At 65.0% G+C, this 15,392-nt stretch overlaps 1 protein-coding gene across 9 annotated transcripts in view; it reads left to right on the top strand.

Annotated features, from left to right (window-relative positions):
• The window catches only part of ARHGEF10L (Rho guanine nucleotide exchange factor 10 like), a 109,711-nt gene that overhangs the window by 72,868 nt on the left and 21,451 nt on the right, over positions 1 to 15,392 (top strand). For 6 of the 9 annotated variants that reach the window (XM_055140036.1, XM_055140032.1, XM_055140035.1 and 3 more), the window contains 6 exons: positions 2,451 to 2,465; positions 2,692 to 2,873; positions 4,612 to 4,727; positions 6,121 to 6,248; positions 7,072 to 7,172; positions 11,567 to 11,688. In XM_055140036.1, coding sequence (XP_054996011.1) covers positions 2,451 to 2,465; positions 2,692 to 2,873; positions 4,612 to 4,727; positions 6,121 to 6,248; positions 7,072 to 7,172; positions 11,567 to 11,688 — 664 coding nt within the window. The remainder of the gene's footprint in view (positions 1 to 2,450; positions 2,466 to 2,691; positions 2,874 to 4,611; positions 4,728 to 6,120; positions 6,249 to 7,071; positions 7,173 to 11,566; positions 11,689 to 15,392) is intronic. The other 3 variants (XM_055140037.1, XM_055140034.1, XM_055140033.1) reach the window with 1 other exon arrangement.

The following is a 15,392-nucleotide window of genomic DNA, read 5'->3' as shown; positions in this document are numbered from 1 at the left end:
CACTCACTCACTCACACACACACACAGACCCACTCACTCACACAGACCCACTCACTCACACAGACCCACTCACTCACTCACACACACACAGACCCACTCACTCACACAGACCCACTCACACACAGACCCACTCACTCACTCACTCACACACACACAGACCCACTCACTCACACAGACCCACTCACACACAGACCCACTCACTCACACAGACCCACTCACACACACAGACCCACTCACACACAGACCCACTCACACAGACCCACTCACTCACACAGACCCACTCACACACAGAACCACTCACTCACAGACCCACTCACTCACACAGACCCACTCACTCACACAGACCCACTCACACACACAGACCCACTCACACACAGACCCACTCACACACAGACCCACTCACACACACAGACCCACTCACACACAGACCCACTCACACACAGACCCACTCACTCACACAGACCCACTCACACACAGACCCACTCACTCACACAGACTCACTCACACACACACAGACCCACGCACTCACACAGACCCACTCACTCACAGACCCACTCACTCACACAGACCCACTCACACAAACAGACCCACTCACACAAACAGACCCACTCACACACAGACCCACTCACACACAGACCCACTCACACACACAGACCCACTCACACACAGACCCACTCACACACAGACCCACTCACTCACACAGACCCACTCACTCACACAGACCCACTCACTCACAGACCCACTCACTCACACAGACCCACTCACACACACAGACCCACTCACTCACACAGACCCACTCACTCACACAGACCCACTCACTCACACAGACCCACTCACACACACAGACCCACTCACACACACAGACCCACTCACACACAGACCCACTCACTCACACAGACCCACTCACACACACAGACCCACTCACACACAGACCCACTCACACACAGACCCACTCACTCACACAGACCCACTCACACACAGACCCACTCACTCACACAGACTCACTCACACACACACAGACCCACGCACTCACACAGACCCACTCACTCACAGACCCACTCACTCACACAGACCCACTCACACAAACAGACCCACTCACACAAACAGACCCACTCACACACAGACCCACTCACACACAGACCCACTCACACACACAGACCCACTCACACACAGACCCACTCACACACAGACCCACTCACTCACACAGACCCACTCACTCACACAGACCCACTCACTCACAGACCCACTCACTCACACAGACCCACTCACACACACAGACCCACTCACTCACACAGACCCACTCACTCACACAGACCCACTCACTCACACAGACCCACTCACTCACAGACCCACTCACTCACACAGACCCACTCACACATAGACCCACTCACTCACACAGACCCACTCACTCACACAGACCCACTCACTTACTCACACAGACCCACTCACTCACACAGACCCACTCACTCACTCACTCACACAGACCCACTCACTCACACAGACCCATTCACTCACACAGACCCACTCACTCGCACAGACCCACTCACTCACACAAGACCCCCCCCCAAAGACCCACTCACTCCCCCACTGACCCACTCACCCTCACTCACAGACCCACTCACACACAGACCCACTCACACACAGACCTACTCACTCACAGGCTTTCATTCATACCCCTCCTCTCTCTCACTTTATACACCAGCCACACGCTCTCATCCCCACACCCCCCATTCACTCACAGATTGACTCACTCACTCATTCACTCACACACCCATTCACAGGCCTTCGTTCATGGACTTGGGTTCATTTACACATTTCACTCATTATTATGAGAGTATCCTGCCTGCACGCAGAGCCTGGCAAGCTATCCGTGGCACATTGGATATGCCCAAAACAGTAACAAGTCTCACAATGGAGACGTCACTGGTGCCTGCTTGAGCATATTGATGAGCAATGGGACGACAGTGCTACAGTGCTATTATTTTTCTATGCGGTGCTGGGGCTAGAACCCAGGGTTTCTCCATGTGAGGCTGCACTTCACGTCTGAACCACGGCCCCAGCCATACACATGTTCACCCATTCACATACTCGTCCACTCCCATAGTCACACACTCACACACTCACTCACCACTGCAGGCGGCCGTGTGATTTGGAAGTCCTGTTCCGTCCGCGACACCGTGCAGGGGCCGGCCTCTCTGGCTTCCTGTTGCCCAGGGCCCGGCTGGGAAATGTGAGTGGGGCAGCGTGATATGACCTGTGAGTGTCAGTGGCCTTGTCCAGAGTAATGCAGAGTTCCTGGAAGGGCCCCGTGGGACTCAGGGCTCGGCGAGAAGGCCCGAGCTGTGGTCCCTCTGCTCTCCCCTGGTGGGCACCTGTCCACCCCCGCGGCTCCAGCCCCGTGACTGTCGCTCCATCGCAGTAACCACCTTCCTTCCCGTCTCTCTCCCCAGGCCTGCCAACCACAGGTAGGGGCGGGGCGCGGGGGGCCGGGGACTCCTGGCTCTGGACCTGGGGCTGGGGCCTGGTGACGCTTGCGCTCTGGCTGCCCGGCCTTTGTCCCCGACACCCGGTGCTTGGGCTTGGAGGTGCCTGGCTGGGCTGGCGTGCGGAGAGGAGCGGCGGGCGCTCTGGGCCGGGCGGGCGGCCGGGCTGCGGCGGGCGCCCCAGGGCCTCGTCCGCTCTGTCCCGCAGGGGCCAGCTGGAGATCAGCAGCCTGGTGCCGCTGGGGCCCAAGTACGTGGTGAAGTGGAACACGGCGCTGCCCCAGGTGCAGGTGGTGGAGGTGGGCCAGGAGGGCAGCTCCTACGAGAAGGACAACGTGCTCATCCAGCACGCCGGCGCCAAGAAGGCCTCCGCCGCCGGCCAGGCCCAGAGTGAGTCTGTCCGCCCCGCCCGGGTGGTGGCGGGGCAGGAGCGTGGGCATGCGCACACACACACACACACACACACACACACACACCCCACACACACACACTCCACACACACACCACACACACACCACACACACTCCACACACACACACACACCACACACACCACACACACCACACACACACACCCCACACACCCCACACACCCCACACACACACCACACACACACCACACACACACCCCACACACCCCACACACACCACACACACACCACACACACCACACACACCACACACACACCACACACACCACACACCACACACACACCCCACACACCCTCCACACACCACGCCACACACATACCACACACCACACACCACACACACCACACACACACCACACCCCCCCACACACATCCCACACACACCACACACCCCCCCCACACACACCACACCACACACACACCACACACACCACACACACCACACACACACCCCACACACTCCACACACACACACCACACACCACACACACACACCACACACACACACCACACACACCACACACACACCACACACACCACACACCACACACACCACACACACCACACACACCCCACACACCCTCCACACACCACACCACACACATAACACACACCACACACACCACACACCACACACACCACACACACACCACACCCCCCACACACACCACACACACACCACACACACACACACACACACACACACACTCCATTCCCCGGCCCTGCCCTAGCCCTATGCACACACTGACGACCCTGGCCTCCCTCCCTGTGGGTCTTGGTAGGTGTGACTGCCGCCCGTGCCTCAGTGTACCCTCCGTGCAGTGCAGGGGGCTGGGGGAACCCCTGTCCCGGCACTCTCTGGGGCCAGGCTCACGGCTGGCAGGTGCTCCTGGCCACCTGCTCCCTCATCTCGACCTTCAGCTGAGGCTGTGGGCCCGTCAGTTGACGTGGCTGGACCCAAACGACTCAGCCGTGGGCGGGGTCCCGTTGGACCTGGGGCCGCCTGACCCAAGCTTCCCATCGCTCCCCGCCCTGGGTGACCGCAGGCCCCTTCCTCGCCTGTCCTCGTGGGCCATGTCTCCCCCAGGCCTGGCTGCTCCTGCTCCTCACGCGGTGGCTGCCCTGCCCTGGCCCCCAGAGCCACGGGCAGCCCTGGAGGTGCACCTTTATTTTTATTCTTTTTTTTTTTTTTTTTTTTGCTTTTTGGGTCACACCCGGCGATGCACAGGAGTTACTCCTGGCTCTGCACTCAGGAATCACTCCTGGTGCTCAGGGGACCACATGGGATGCTGGGAATCGAACCCGGGTCAGCCGCGTGCAAGGCAAACGCCCTCCCTGATGTGCTACCGCTCCAGGCCCTGATTTATTTTTTTACTTATGACACTGGGACCCCCGTGGGCGTGTTGGAGTCTCTCTCCAGCCTGCCCCGAGCAGGGCTGGGGCGGGGGACCCTGTGGGGGTTGTGCCCCACCCATCCCCTGCCCCAGTGCCAGGCGCTAGCCCTGCCCCAGTCGGCAGGGCCCCCGCTGTGGCCCGTGAAGGTGCCGCCCCTCTCGGGTGCCCCTTCGATGGCGCCTCTGTCAGGGTGCGAGCCTGAGGCTTCCCTGCCGGTCCACTGCCCCTGGGTGAGGTAGGGGTCTGTGAGCACCGATCCCTGGGGCTGAGTTGGGTCTCCGCCCGCACCCACTGTCCCCCCAGACAAGGTGTACCTCGGCCCCCCGCGCCTCTTCCAGGAGCTTCAGGACCTGCAGAAGGACTTGGCTGTGGTGGAGCAGATCACCCTCCTCATCAGCACGCTGCATGGCACCTACCAGGTAGGGCCTGGCGGGCTCGCCAGCGCCCCCTTCTGTCCTCATTCATACACTTCATGGCACCTACCAGGTAGGGCCTGGCGTGCTCGCCGGCGCCCCCTTCTGTCCTCATTCATACACTGCACGGCACCTACCAGGTAGGGCCGGCGGGCTCGCCAGCGCCCCCTTCTGTCCTCATTCGTACACTGCACAGCACCTACCAGGTAGGGCCCGGCATGCTCGCCAGCGCCCCCTTCTGTCCTCATTCATACACTGCACGGCACCTACCAGGTAGGGGCCAGCGGGCTCGCCAGCGCCCCCTTCTGTCCTCATTCATACACTGCACGGCACCTACCAGGTAGGGGCCGGCGGGCTCGCCAGCGCCCTCTTCTGTCCTCATTCATACACTGCACGGCACCTACCAGGTAGGGGCCGGCGGCCTCGCCAGCGCCCCCTTCTGTCTTCATTCATACACTGCATGGCACCTACCAGGTAGGGGCCGGCGGGCTCGCCAGCGCCCTCTTCTGTCCTCATTCATACACTGCACGGCACCTACCAGGTAGGGGCCGGCGGGCTCGCCAGCGCCCTCTTCTGTCCTCATTCATACACTGCACGGCACCTACCAGGTAGGGGCCGGCGGGCTCGCCAGCGCCCCCTTCTGTCTTCATTCATACACTGCATGGCACCTACCAGGTAGGGGCCGGCGGGCTCGCCAGCGCCCTCTTCTGTCCTCATTCATACACTGCACGGCACCTACCAGGTAGGGGCCGGCGGGCTCGCCAGCGCCCTCTTCTGTCCTCATTCATACACTGCACGGCACCTACCAGGTAGGGGCCGGCGGCCTCGCCAGCGCCCCCTTCTGTCTTCATTCATACACTGCATGGCACCTACCAGGTAGGGGCCGGCGGGCTCGCCAGCGCCCTCTTCTGTCCTCATTCATACACTGCACGGCACCTACCAGGTAGGGGCCGGCGGGCTCGCCAGCGCCCTCTTCTGTCCTCATTCATACACTGCACGGCACCTACCAGGTAGGGGCCGGCGGGCTCACCAGCGCCCCCTTCTGTCCTCATTCGTACACTGCATGGCATCTACCAAATATGGCTTCAACGGGCTCACTTGTGATCCCGGGTGTTTAGTGGGTGGCCCCAGGTTTTGCAGGAAGCTCAGGTTCAGGTGAAGGGGGCCTGGCTTCTTGTCTGCCTGGTTGCTCTCGTAGGTTTTGCCCCAGACTGGGACGTGGGAGGAAGATGGGAGGGCATGCCCCAGGGTGGGGAGTCGTCCTTCTGCTGCGTCTGGACGAGGGGTGTAGCCCCCCCGCCCCCTTCCCTGGGGTGTCCGACAGCTTCGGCAGCGGCTGAGGCTTGGCGGGGAGCCAGGAACCGTTGTGTGCCGACCTCACTGACCCCCTCCGCCCTAGAACCTGAACATGACCGTGGCTCAGGACTGGTGCCTGGCCCTGCAAAGGCTGATGCGCGTCAAGGAGGAGGAGATCCATTCAGCCAACAAGTGCCGCCTGCGGCTCCTGCTTCCCGGCAAACCCGACAAGTGAGGGAGGGGTCTGGGCAGGGCGGGGGAGGGGCTGTGGAGGGGGCCCTGGGCGGGTCTCCCAGGAGTGGGTCAGCGACCTGATTCCGTGGTGTCCCCCAGCGCGGCTGTGCCGGGGAGCGGCTGTGGGCACCCTGCGAGCTGTGCCCAGCGTGGGTTTGGCACGGAGCAGGTCTCCTCGTGGGGAGGGAGAACGAAGGAGCCAGCGGCCTGTTGGCTCCTTCCCGGCCAAGCCCGGGTCTCGTTCCTCGAGCAGGCGCCTCAGACCCTGGGCTCTAGGTTGGGTTCATGGTGCCGTGTCCGGTTCTGTCCTGTGAAACTGGACCGTCTGTCCCCGGAAACCAGGCCCGGCTCTCCTCTGAGGCCCAGCCCTGCTGCCCAGCACCGGGCTGTGGCCCCCAGGGCTGAGAGGGGGCGCCCAGCGGATACCGTGGGCTGTGCTGGCAGCGGCAGGAAGGGACCTCCTGAGCCTCCCGGGTCTGCCCCGCATCCCCGATCCACGGGGCGTCCCGGCGCACACCTAGTGAGAGGTGCCGCCGGCCGCCGGCCAGGGCTGGGGGCGTGCGTTCAGGGCGGGCATGATGGCAGCACCGCGTCCGGGCATCCGAGGCTCCAGCTCTGCACCCGGCTCTGCCCAGGCCCCTCCCTGTCTGCACCTGACAGGGTCCCGCCCGCCCCTGCCCGGTGCTCAGCCAGGGCAGACCACACGCCCACACCCTCACTTGCTCCCAGGCCTGTGGGCCGAGGGCGGGGCAGGTGCTCCCTGGGGGGCCGGCCTGTCCTGAGTCCCGTGCTTCCTTCACCCCCGGCGCTCTCGCTGCAGGTCCGGGCGCCCCATCAGCTTCATGGTCGTCTTCATCACCCCCAACCCCCTGAGCAAGATCTCCTGGGTCAACAGGCTACACCTGGCCAAGATCGGACTTCGTGAGTGAGAAGCGTGGGGGGTGTGGCCTCGGGGGCCCTGGGCACTGAGAGGGGAGGTCCCGGTGTGTGAGTGTGGACAGGGCGGGCCAGGCGGGCCTGGGGATGGGGTGGGGTTCTGAGTCCCCCCACCAGAGGCCCCCTTCCCTCTCGGAGCCTCAGTTCCCACAGGGATAACATCACGGGTCTCCAGGGTCCCCGCGGGGCAGAGAGTGCAGAGATGGCCTGGGGGAGAGGACGCTGTCCTTCAGCGCGGACGCTCTCCAGCCCTGTGGCTCTGCTGGCAGCCAACAGCGCTTCTCGGGCCTGGTGTGGCCGCAGTGAGCCTGTGGCCGCAGGGGCGGGGGCCAGGGGCCAGGCCTTCGCTCCCCTTCTTCCCATCCGTGCGCCTGCTCGTAGTAGCAGGTGGACTGTGACGTCGGCAGGGCGCCTCTGAGCGTCCAGTGCGCGTCTCTCCATGTCACATGGTCACCCCAGGAGGTGGGCCTGTTGTGGGCCCCGCTCAACAGCCGAGGGGGGCAAGGCCCAGAGCCGGCCTAGCAGGAGGGCAGAGCTCGCCCACGGCCCCGCCCAGCCCCCCGCCCCTCCTTTCCTGGGGTCCTGCATGCGTCTGCCATCCCTCAGGCTGAAGTGACGGCCTTCCTCTTCCGTGTCTGTTTTCTGAGCTCCCGTGCCTTGTTGGTCAGAGCTGGGAGCTGGAGGGAGGAGGCAGGGGGCCTTCTGATTTTCATTTCTGGTGTGATCTCCTCTCTCTTCTTTTATTTTGGGGGGGGGGTTTCGGCCACCCCCAGCTCTGGGCTTCCCCTTGGGCCTGTGCTCAGGGACCCTCATGCGGATCGCGCCCCGCCCAGCCCCCTGCAAGGCAGGTGCCCACCCCGCTGTCCTGCTCCTCTGGCCCCTGGTGTGATCTTCTTAGGGTCTACACTGCTGGCCACAGCAGTCAGTTTCAGAAGCAGGTTCCGTACACGGTTCTCAAACGCATCAGGACCTTCACCCAGGACTTGCAGTGAAGACAGCCCCCCAGCTGCATCTCTGCGGCCGTTCTGGGCTGGGGCAGGGGCTGGAGGGCTGCACTCAGCGTTGCCCTTGGGGTGGGGGATGCAGGCATGGTACAGGGCGTGGGGAGGCGGGGTGACAAGACCGTCACCACTGCCATGAGGGCCTCTGCCTTGCAGTTCGTGAAGCCAGATGGGGAGCTGGGTGCAGTGGTCCAGGCTGAGCATTGGCAGCAGGTGCCAAGGCCCTGTGGCCAGCGGGCGGGGAGGAGGTGGGGGCTTTGGTGGCAGCAGGCACAGAAGCTTCTGTCCAGGCCTCTGCTGGGTATTTCTGGGCGGCCAGGAGGTCTGGAGGGCCGGGTGTGTGGTGAAAGCACTGGACTGTGGTACTGGACTGTGGCCTGAGGGAAGACAAGGTGGCTCGTGCAGCCCCCCCCCGGCCTGCAGGGGGCGCCGTGCAGCCCGGCCGGCGGTTCAGGGCCCTGTTGGGGTACCCGGTGTTGGGGCGTCCCTGGGTTGGGCTGATGACCGTGGCCCGTTCCTGCCTGCCGCGAGCCGCCCAGCCCCTGATTTCCATGCAATTTCACTGCTGCAGAAGTTTTCTTGGAAGGAGAGTCATTTGGAATCTTATTTGAATGCCTGGTCCCCCTGGGGCCTGAATAATTTGTTCCTTTTATTTTGCCTTTTTTTTTTTTAATCTGCAGTGCCTGGTGGGGGCTGGGCCGGGGGTGGATAATGTGAGCCTGTAGGAGCCGGAAGATGTTAAAAACATTTGCTCGCTGAGGACGGCTCCGTCATCGACCTCTCCCCACGCAGTGTGCTGGGGTGGGGTGTGGGGGTGCCTCCAGCAGACCCTCGGCAAGGAGGGGCAGGCATGGGGGTCCCTGGGCAGACAGGGGCTGCGCCTGTGCTCCAAGGGCTGGTCCGTGTGGGTGCGGGGAAGGGCCCTGCTTCTCGGGCGAGGGCCCAGCCCTGCCGCCGGCCAGCCTTGCGCTGGGCGTACCCCATGGAGGCCACGAGGCCGGGAGGGGGAGAGGTGGGCTCCCTCGCGTGGCTCTCGGCATCTAGGAGAAGCGCCTGGGAGGGGGTGTCAGGAGCTCTCGGAGAGGAAGTGCCACCGGGGTCATACACAGGGTTGTGCAGAGGGGGCCCCCGCCCCCGACTCATCCCACGGATAAAGGCTCCCCAGAAAGGGTCACAGGTGGCCAGTCCCGAGAAGGGAGGGGGAAGGCTGTGTGGGGGCCTCCTGTCCCCACACCTGCCCTCCCTGCTGCCCCCCTCGGGGCGCCCCTCCAGCAGTGCCGTGGGACACGTTCCCCTCGCCACGTGTGTGGCTGAGAGGCTCCGTGGCCACTCTGGGTCACGCCCTGAGCCTGTGTTCTCCGTGGCGGCCCCCTCGCCCCTGTTCCCGGGGCTGCTGTCAGGCCCCACGGGTGCAGACAGACAGACAGACAGACAGACAGACAGAGCGGGGCCCTGAACCAGCCTCTGCTCAGTGCCCGCTGGGAACCCCGGCCTTGCCGGCAGGGCTGGTCCCCAGCGTCACTGTCCCGAGCGGGCTCCCAGCTCTCGGCACTCCCGGCGGGTGCCAGGATCCAGCTCCTTTTCCGCCCCACGTTCCCAGCTGCGGGCAGGGAAGGCGCCCCCTGGAAGGACGAGGTCAGATCATTAAAAACAGACGATGATACGTTGGCAGGACTTGATCGGTCGGGGTGTTGGGGAGGGGCTGGGGGCCGTGGGGGCCCCTGCCTGGGGACGTGAGGCCGTAGGGGTGGCCCTCTTTGAGCTCTCACCCCGGCCCTGTGCCCCATGGGCTGGGCCCCTGCCTCCGCTTCCCCAGGAGGGGGCAAGGATGAAATCCCCCCCACGCCTGGAGGCCGTGAGGGTGGCACGAGGCCGAGTGGGGGACAGTCTTGCTGCCTGTGAGGCACAGGGCACACAGGGCCCTTCTCAAGTGCTCGGCTACCCTGCTGATGCCCACCTGGGCCATGGTCGGTTTTCCATTCATGGCTGTGCCAACCAGCGCCACCCCAGCCAGTCAGTGCCAGTCACTGCCAGCTCGTGCCAGGCACTGCTTCCCAGTGCAGGTCCAGCCAGCTCGTGCCCCCTGGTGCCAGGCCATGCCTGTCAGCACCACCCGTGCCAACGAGCACTAGCCCACGCCAAACCATGCCGCTCCGAGCCAGCCCACGTGTGACCCACGCCACCCAGCGCCACCCCTGCCAGCCTGGCAATGCTCTGGCCACCCAGGCCAGCACACGCCATGCAGTGCCAGCCCCTGCCAACCCATGACCAACCACACCAGCCAGTGCTGCAACAGCACTGCCAGTCTGGGCCAGTCTATGCCAACCGCTGCCGGACACACGGGTGCCAGCCCCTGCCAGCTGGTGCCAGCCCTCGCTGGTTTGTGCCAGACCATGCCACAGAGCGACAGCCCATGCCAAGCCATAATGAGTGCCGCTGCCCGTGCTCAACTGTCCAGGCCGCTGCCTGGGTATGCCACTCAACGCTAGGCCATGCCAACCTCTGCTAGCCCATGCCACCCCAGTCCATCTGTGATGGCCCGAGCTGGCTGGGGCCTGCGCTGGCCACAGCTGTCCTGATGCCCAGTCGGGCTATGACCGGCCCTGGGGGCAGAGTCGGGTCTCGTGGGGCCCCTCTGGCCTGTGATGCTGGGGGCGGGGGGCGGTGCAGAGCCCCCGTGGGCGTCGGGTGTGTCTGAGCCTGGCCAGCGGGTACATCAGGGCCTGTGGTTGCCCCCGCGCCTCATGTCACCGCCAGCACGCAGACGGTGCCCCTTTCTCCGGCTGAGGGGGCCCCCAAGATTGTGACTTGAGGTTCGCGCACCTAGAAAGACCCCCTGTTCCGTTCGGGCGCAGAGCTCGAGGCGCCAGGGGCCGGCGTGTCCCCGGGAGGCTGACCTGCGGCGGGCACACCCTTCCCCTCGGTGGCCTTCCTCCTCCTGGCGCTGGGCCCCCACCGCCCCTCACTCAGCTGGGACGTCCCAGTCCCAAGCGTGCGGAAGGCAAGGTCCCCCTGCAGCAGGGCTGGACTCCACCAGCCACAGCAGGAAGGTGGGGATGTCTGTCTGTCTGTCCGTCTGTCTGCCGCCGTTTCAGCTTCACAGATGGAGAACTTGAGTCTCCGGAAACCAGGGTGGCGGGTCATGGTCACTCTAGCGACAACCCCACGCCCAGGGCTTCCTGCCCCCTGCCTGGCCCAAGGCCACAGTCAGGCTTAGAGCCCCAGGCCAGGGACTTCTGTGTTCTGAGGGGCAGGACCGGGCAGCCTGGGCTCCTGGGGCCTCGCAGGGCTCGTGCTCGCCCGCCTGCCCACTCAGGCCTGGGCCCCAGGCCCCGGCCCCGGCCCCACCTCACCTCACCCCTCCTTCCCTCTCCGCAGGGGAGGAGAACCAGCCGGGCTGGCTGTGTCCCGACGAGGATAAGAAGAGCAAAGCCCCGTTCTGGTGCCCGATCCTGGCCTGCTGCATCCCCGCCTTCTCCTCCCGGGCCCTCAGCCTGCAGGTGAGCGGGGCGGGCGCGGGGGAGCCCACCGGAGCCGCCGTGCCCCACTGCAGGCGAGTCAGTGGGGCGTGGGGGCGGGGGGGCCGCCATGGGGCCCAGGAGTGGAAAATTCTCTCATTTTGCTGACAAGTCTCAGTGACCCCATCGGAGGGCGGCCTGACTCCAACGCAGAACCAGGCTGGACGGGGCCCGAGGGGCTGTGCTGGCCGTGGCTGGACCTCGCCGGGGTCACCGGGGAGAGCTGGCCTGTGGCCCCCGAGTCCAACATCCCCTGGTCCGCCTCCCAGCTCCTGTTGGGATCTTTGTCACTTCCCCACCACTGGGTGTGTCTGGACCCGCTTCCTGGTAAGGGAAGTGAGCCCGGCCAGTGTGGACGGACTGAGCCAGGGACCGGAGCCCGCCTCTGCCCCACTCCCGCCCTGCACGCCTCTCCCACGGCACGCAGGGGAGCAGAGACAGAGCAGAGCGCGGCCCCCGCAACAAGGCGGGTGGGCTGCAGGCCCCGCTGGGAGGGGCGGGAGGGACTCTCCAGGCGTCAGTTGTCTGTCCTGTCATTCACTGTCCAGTCACTCGCTGTCCCGTCATTCCCTGTCCATCCATTCACTCTGTCCGCCCATTCACTCTGTCTGTTCTGAGCCCCCGATGAGTGCCGGCCGGGGCCTGAGCTGGACACGGGGTATGACGGGGGCCTGAGCTGGCGTGTGGCGTGGCCCCTTCCCTTGCAGAGTTCCGTCTCCCGGAGGGCCAGGCCTTCCCCTGGCAGGTACAAGGGACTAAGGCGAGAGAACCATAACCGTGTTGGTGGGTGAAAGACGCAGCACCGAGACCACACAGGGTCAGAGGGGCTTCCTGGGGGAGGTGGCGTTTCCACAGAGGGCCGGGGGGAGGCAGGGAGAGGCTCAGCGAGGTAGGAGGGGGACGGTACGGGTGCAGGGCTGCATCCGGTGTGGCGGATCTCAGTCATCGTTGGTCGTGGATTCCCAACCCCCCGTTGTCTTTGATTTTAAAGAGAGGGTGTTAAAATATTTTACTGGGGGGACCCAGCAGTGGGACAGCGGGCAGGGCGCTTGCCTTGCATGCGGCAGCCTGGGTTTGAAACCGGCATCCCCTGTGGTCCACCAGCCCTGCTAGAAGCGATCCCAGAGCACAGAGCCAGGAGTAAATCCTGAGCACCGCTGGGTGGGACCCCAAAACAAAGGACAAAAAAGACCTCCAAAACGTTTTCCTTGATGCGAGTCCTTAAGCGGCCCCCTGCCCTGAAAAGGTGCCCTTGTGGTAAGTGCTCCCCCACCCCGCAGTCCTGGCCCTGGTGGAGGCAGCGGGGGTGGCGGGGGCGTGTCCATGGGGAGTCAGGTCAAGGACGGGGTCCTGGGTGTCCGGCCGGTGGTGGCAGTGGGTGGTGTGTCCCGTGCCAGAGCCTAGCTGTGGGGCTCTGTGAGAGGGACCCGTCTGTCCTCAGCACGGGGCCTGGCGCAGTCAGAGAGCGGGGCAGGCTGCCTCAGGGGGTGGGGTGCCAGCCGGGAGCCCAGCCCCGCTGCTGCCCTCCAGGGGGACCACGGGCACCTGCAGCCTCCTGCCCCCTTCCTGCACGGGGGTCTCTGCTCCCCGATGTTTCCAGGGAACCAGCCCGATTCCTGTCTGTGGTGCTTGGGGGGCCCTGGGGGTGGGGCCCTGAGGGGTGATGGGTCAGATCCACCCTGCCCTGAGGGCAGCCTGCGGGCAAGGCCTATGGCAGGAACCGGGTTTGTGGGGCTCCCGGAAACGGGCCAGGGGCCCCTGAGCAATCAGGGTGATCAGGGCCCTGGCCCAGGAGCACCCTTTCACCCAGGCCCGAGGGCATGGAGCCAGCGCCCCCGCCCCCAGCCACGGGACTCAGCTCCCGGTGTCCTAGGCAGCCTGGCCCCAGGAAGGAGAAGCTGTTGCTCTTTCTCTCGGGGATTCCCAAAGCTCCTCCTCATGGAAGTCCCCCCTCTGTCCCCCAGGGGCCTGGCCTGAGCCCAGCCAGTACCCCCAGGGCCATTGCTTCTAGGTTCCCCGGAGCCCCCCCACCCCCGCTGGAGCCTCCTACACACGGAGGTAGGCCAGGAGGGGGTGGGCCGGGAGGGGGCCCACACTAGGGGGCTGCACTCGCATCTTTATCCACGGACTCTGGACAAGGCTCAGGACCTCATTCAGGGGCACCTGCAGGGCCGGGGGGGAAAGGCCAGGGACAGGCCTGGAGGGGGCAGCTGAGTCCCCCAGATGGGACCTGGTGGTGCTGGGCGCCCCGCAGGGGGTCCACAGGCTCATTTCCAGGGAGGGTCCCTCAGGGCCATCCCGTAGCTGAGAAGCTGCTCTGTGGGGTGTGTGTGTGTGTGGTGTGTGTGTGTGTGTGTGTGTGTGTGTGTGTGTGTCCGTTGCTGTATCTCTGTGTCTCCCCCTGGCCCCTGGAATTCAGAAGCTGCTCTGTGGTGTGTGTGTGTGTGTGTGTGTGTGTGTGTGTGTGTGTGTGTATGTGCTTGTGTGTGTGTGTGTGTGTGTGTGTCTCCGTTGCTGTGTCTCTGTGTCTCCCCCGGTCCCTGGTCGGGAGCGGGGGTGAGTGGGCTGGGGGCCGGTGCTGGGGTGACCCCAGCTGTGCCACAGCAGCCAGGAGCACCCTTTCACCCAGGCCCGAGGGCATGGAGCCAGCGCCCCCGCCCCCAGCCACGGGACTCAGCTCCCGGTGTCCTAGGCAGCCTGGCCCCAGGAAGGAGAAGCTGCTGCTCTTTCTCTCGGGGATTCCCAAAGCTCCTCCTCATGGAAGTCCCCCCTCTGTCCCCCAGGGGCCTGGCCTGAGCCCAGCTCCGGGGCCCACCAGGGAATAGGCTGGAGAATGGCCGAGACCTCTGCCTGCGCTGAGGCGCTTCAAGGCGCCACCCCTGGGCCCCGAGGGGTGGGGGTCCCGCCTGCAGAGGCCCTGCGCTCCAGGCCGCTGAGGGCAGGACACTCTCCTTGGCCCCTGCCCCGTGTGTGGACTCGCCGTCTCCTGCCCTGCCCCCTGCCCTGTGACAGCTGCATGCACAGTGCCCGGGCACCCGTGCAGAAAGCCTGGGGGGGCGGTGGGTGCCCACCTTTAGTGCTCTGCTCCCTAGGACCATCCTGGCGAGGGCCAGGGCCCCGCTTTCGAGACGAGGAGCGGCTTTCCAGGAGCGGTTGGGCTGGTGGGTGGGCTCTCAGTGGTCTGTGCCAGCCCCGTCACTGTCCGGGCCCCCGACTGGCCCCCTCCGGGCCTCGTCCTCCCAAGGGGCCCCATGGGTTTGGCCCCTCAGCGCGCCAACGTCCCAGTTGCCAGGGAGACGTGTGGCCCAGGGCTGTCTGCCACAGGGCGGCCGAGTGAGGGTGCATCCGGCCGGCAGAAAGGCCAGCCCCACCCCCGGCTCCCCCGCGCCTGCAACTTGATGGGGAGCAGGGTAGAGGGTCTCGGGGAGGGACGCCTCGCACTCCAGGCTTTGGGACCCCATTCCCCACCCTGCAGAAGTGGGGCCCCACGTGCCAAAGCCTCATTGTGGAGTCCAGCAGGAGAGAGAGGACATGGGCTGCCTCTGCCTTGCTGTGTGACCCCGAGTCCGTCGTGTTCCCCTCTCCACCCGCCCCACCCACCCCTCCCGTGGGCCCATTCCCGAACTCAGGGGCCTTGAGGTGAGCCCCCGGGCCCCGCTCCCTGGCCCTTGGTGTTGGAGGGTCCA

The sequence above is a fragment of the Sorex araneus genome, chromosome 5 (genome assembly GCF_027595985.1).
Source record: "Sorex araneus isolate mSorAra2 chromosome 5, mSorAra2.pri, whole genome shotgun sequence".
In the NCBI taxonomy this organism is placed as follows: Eukaryota; Metazoa; Chordata; class Mammalia; order Eulipotyphla; family Soricidae; genus Sorex; species Sorex araneus.
The sequence above is the reverse complement of the archived record's forward strand: the minus strand, read 5'-3'. Positions and strand labels throughout refer to the sequence as shown.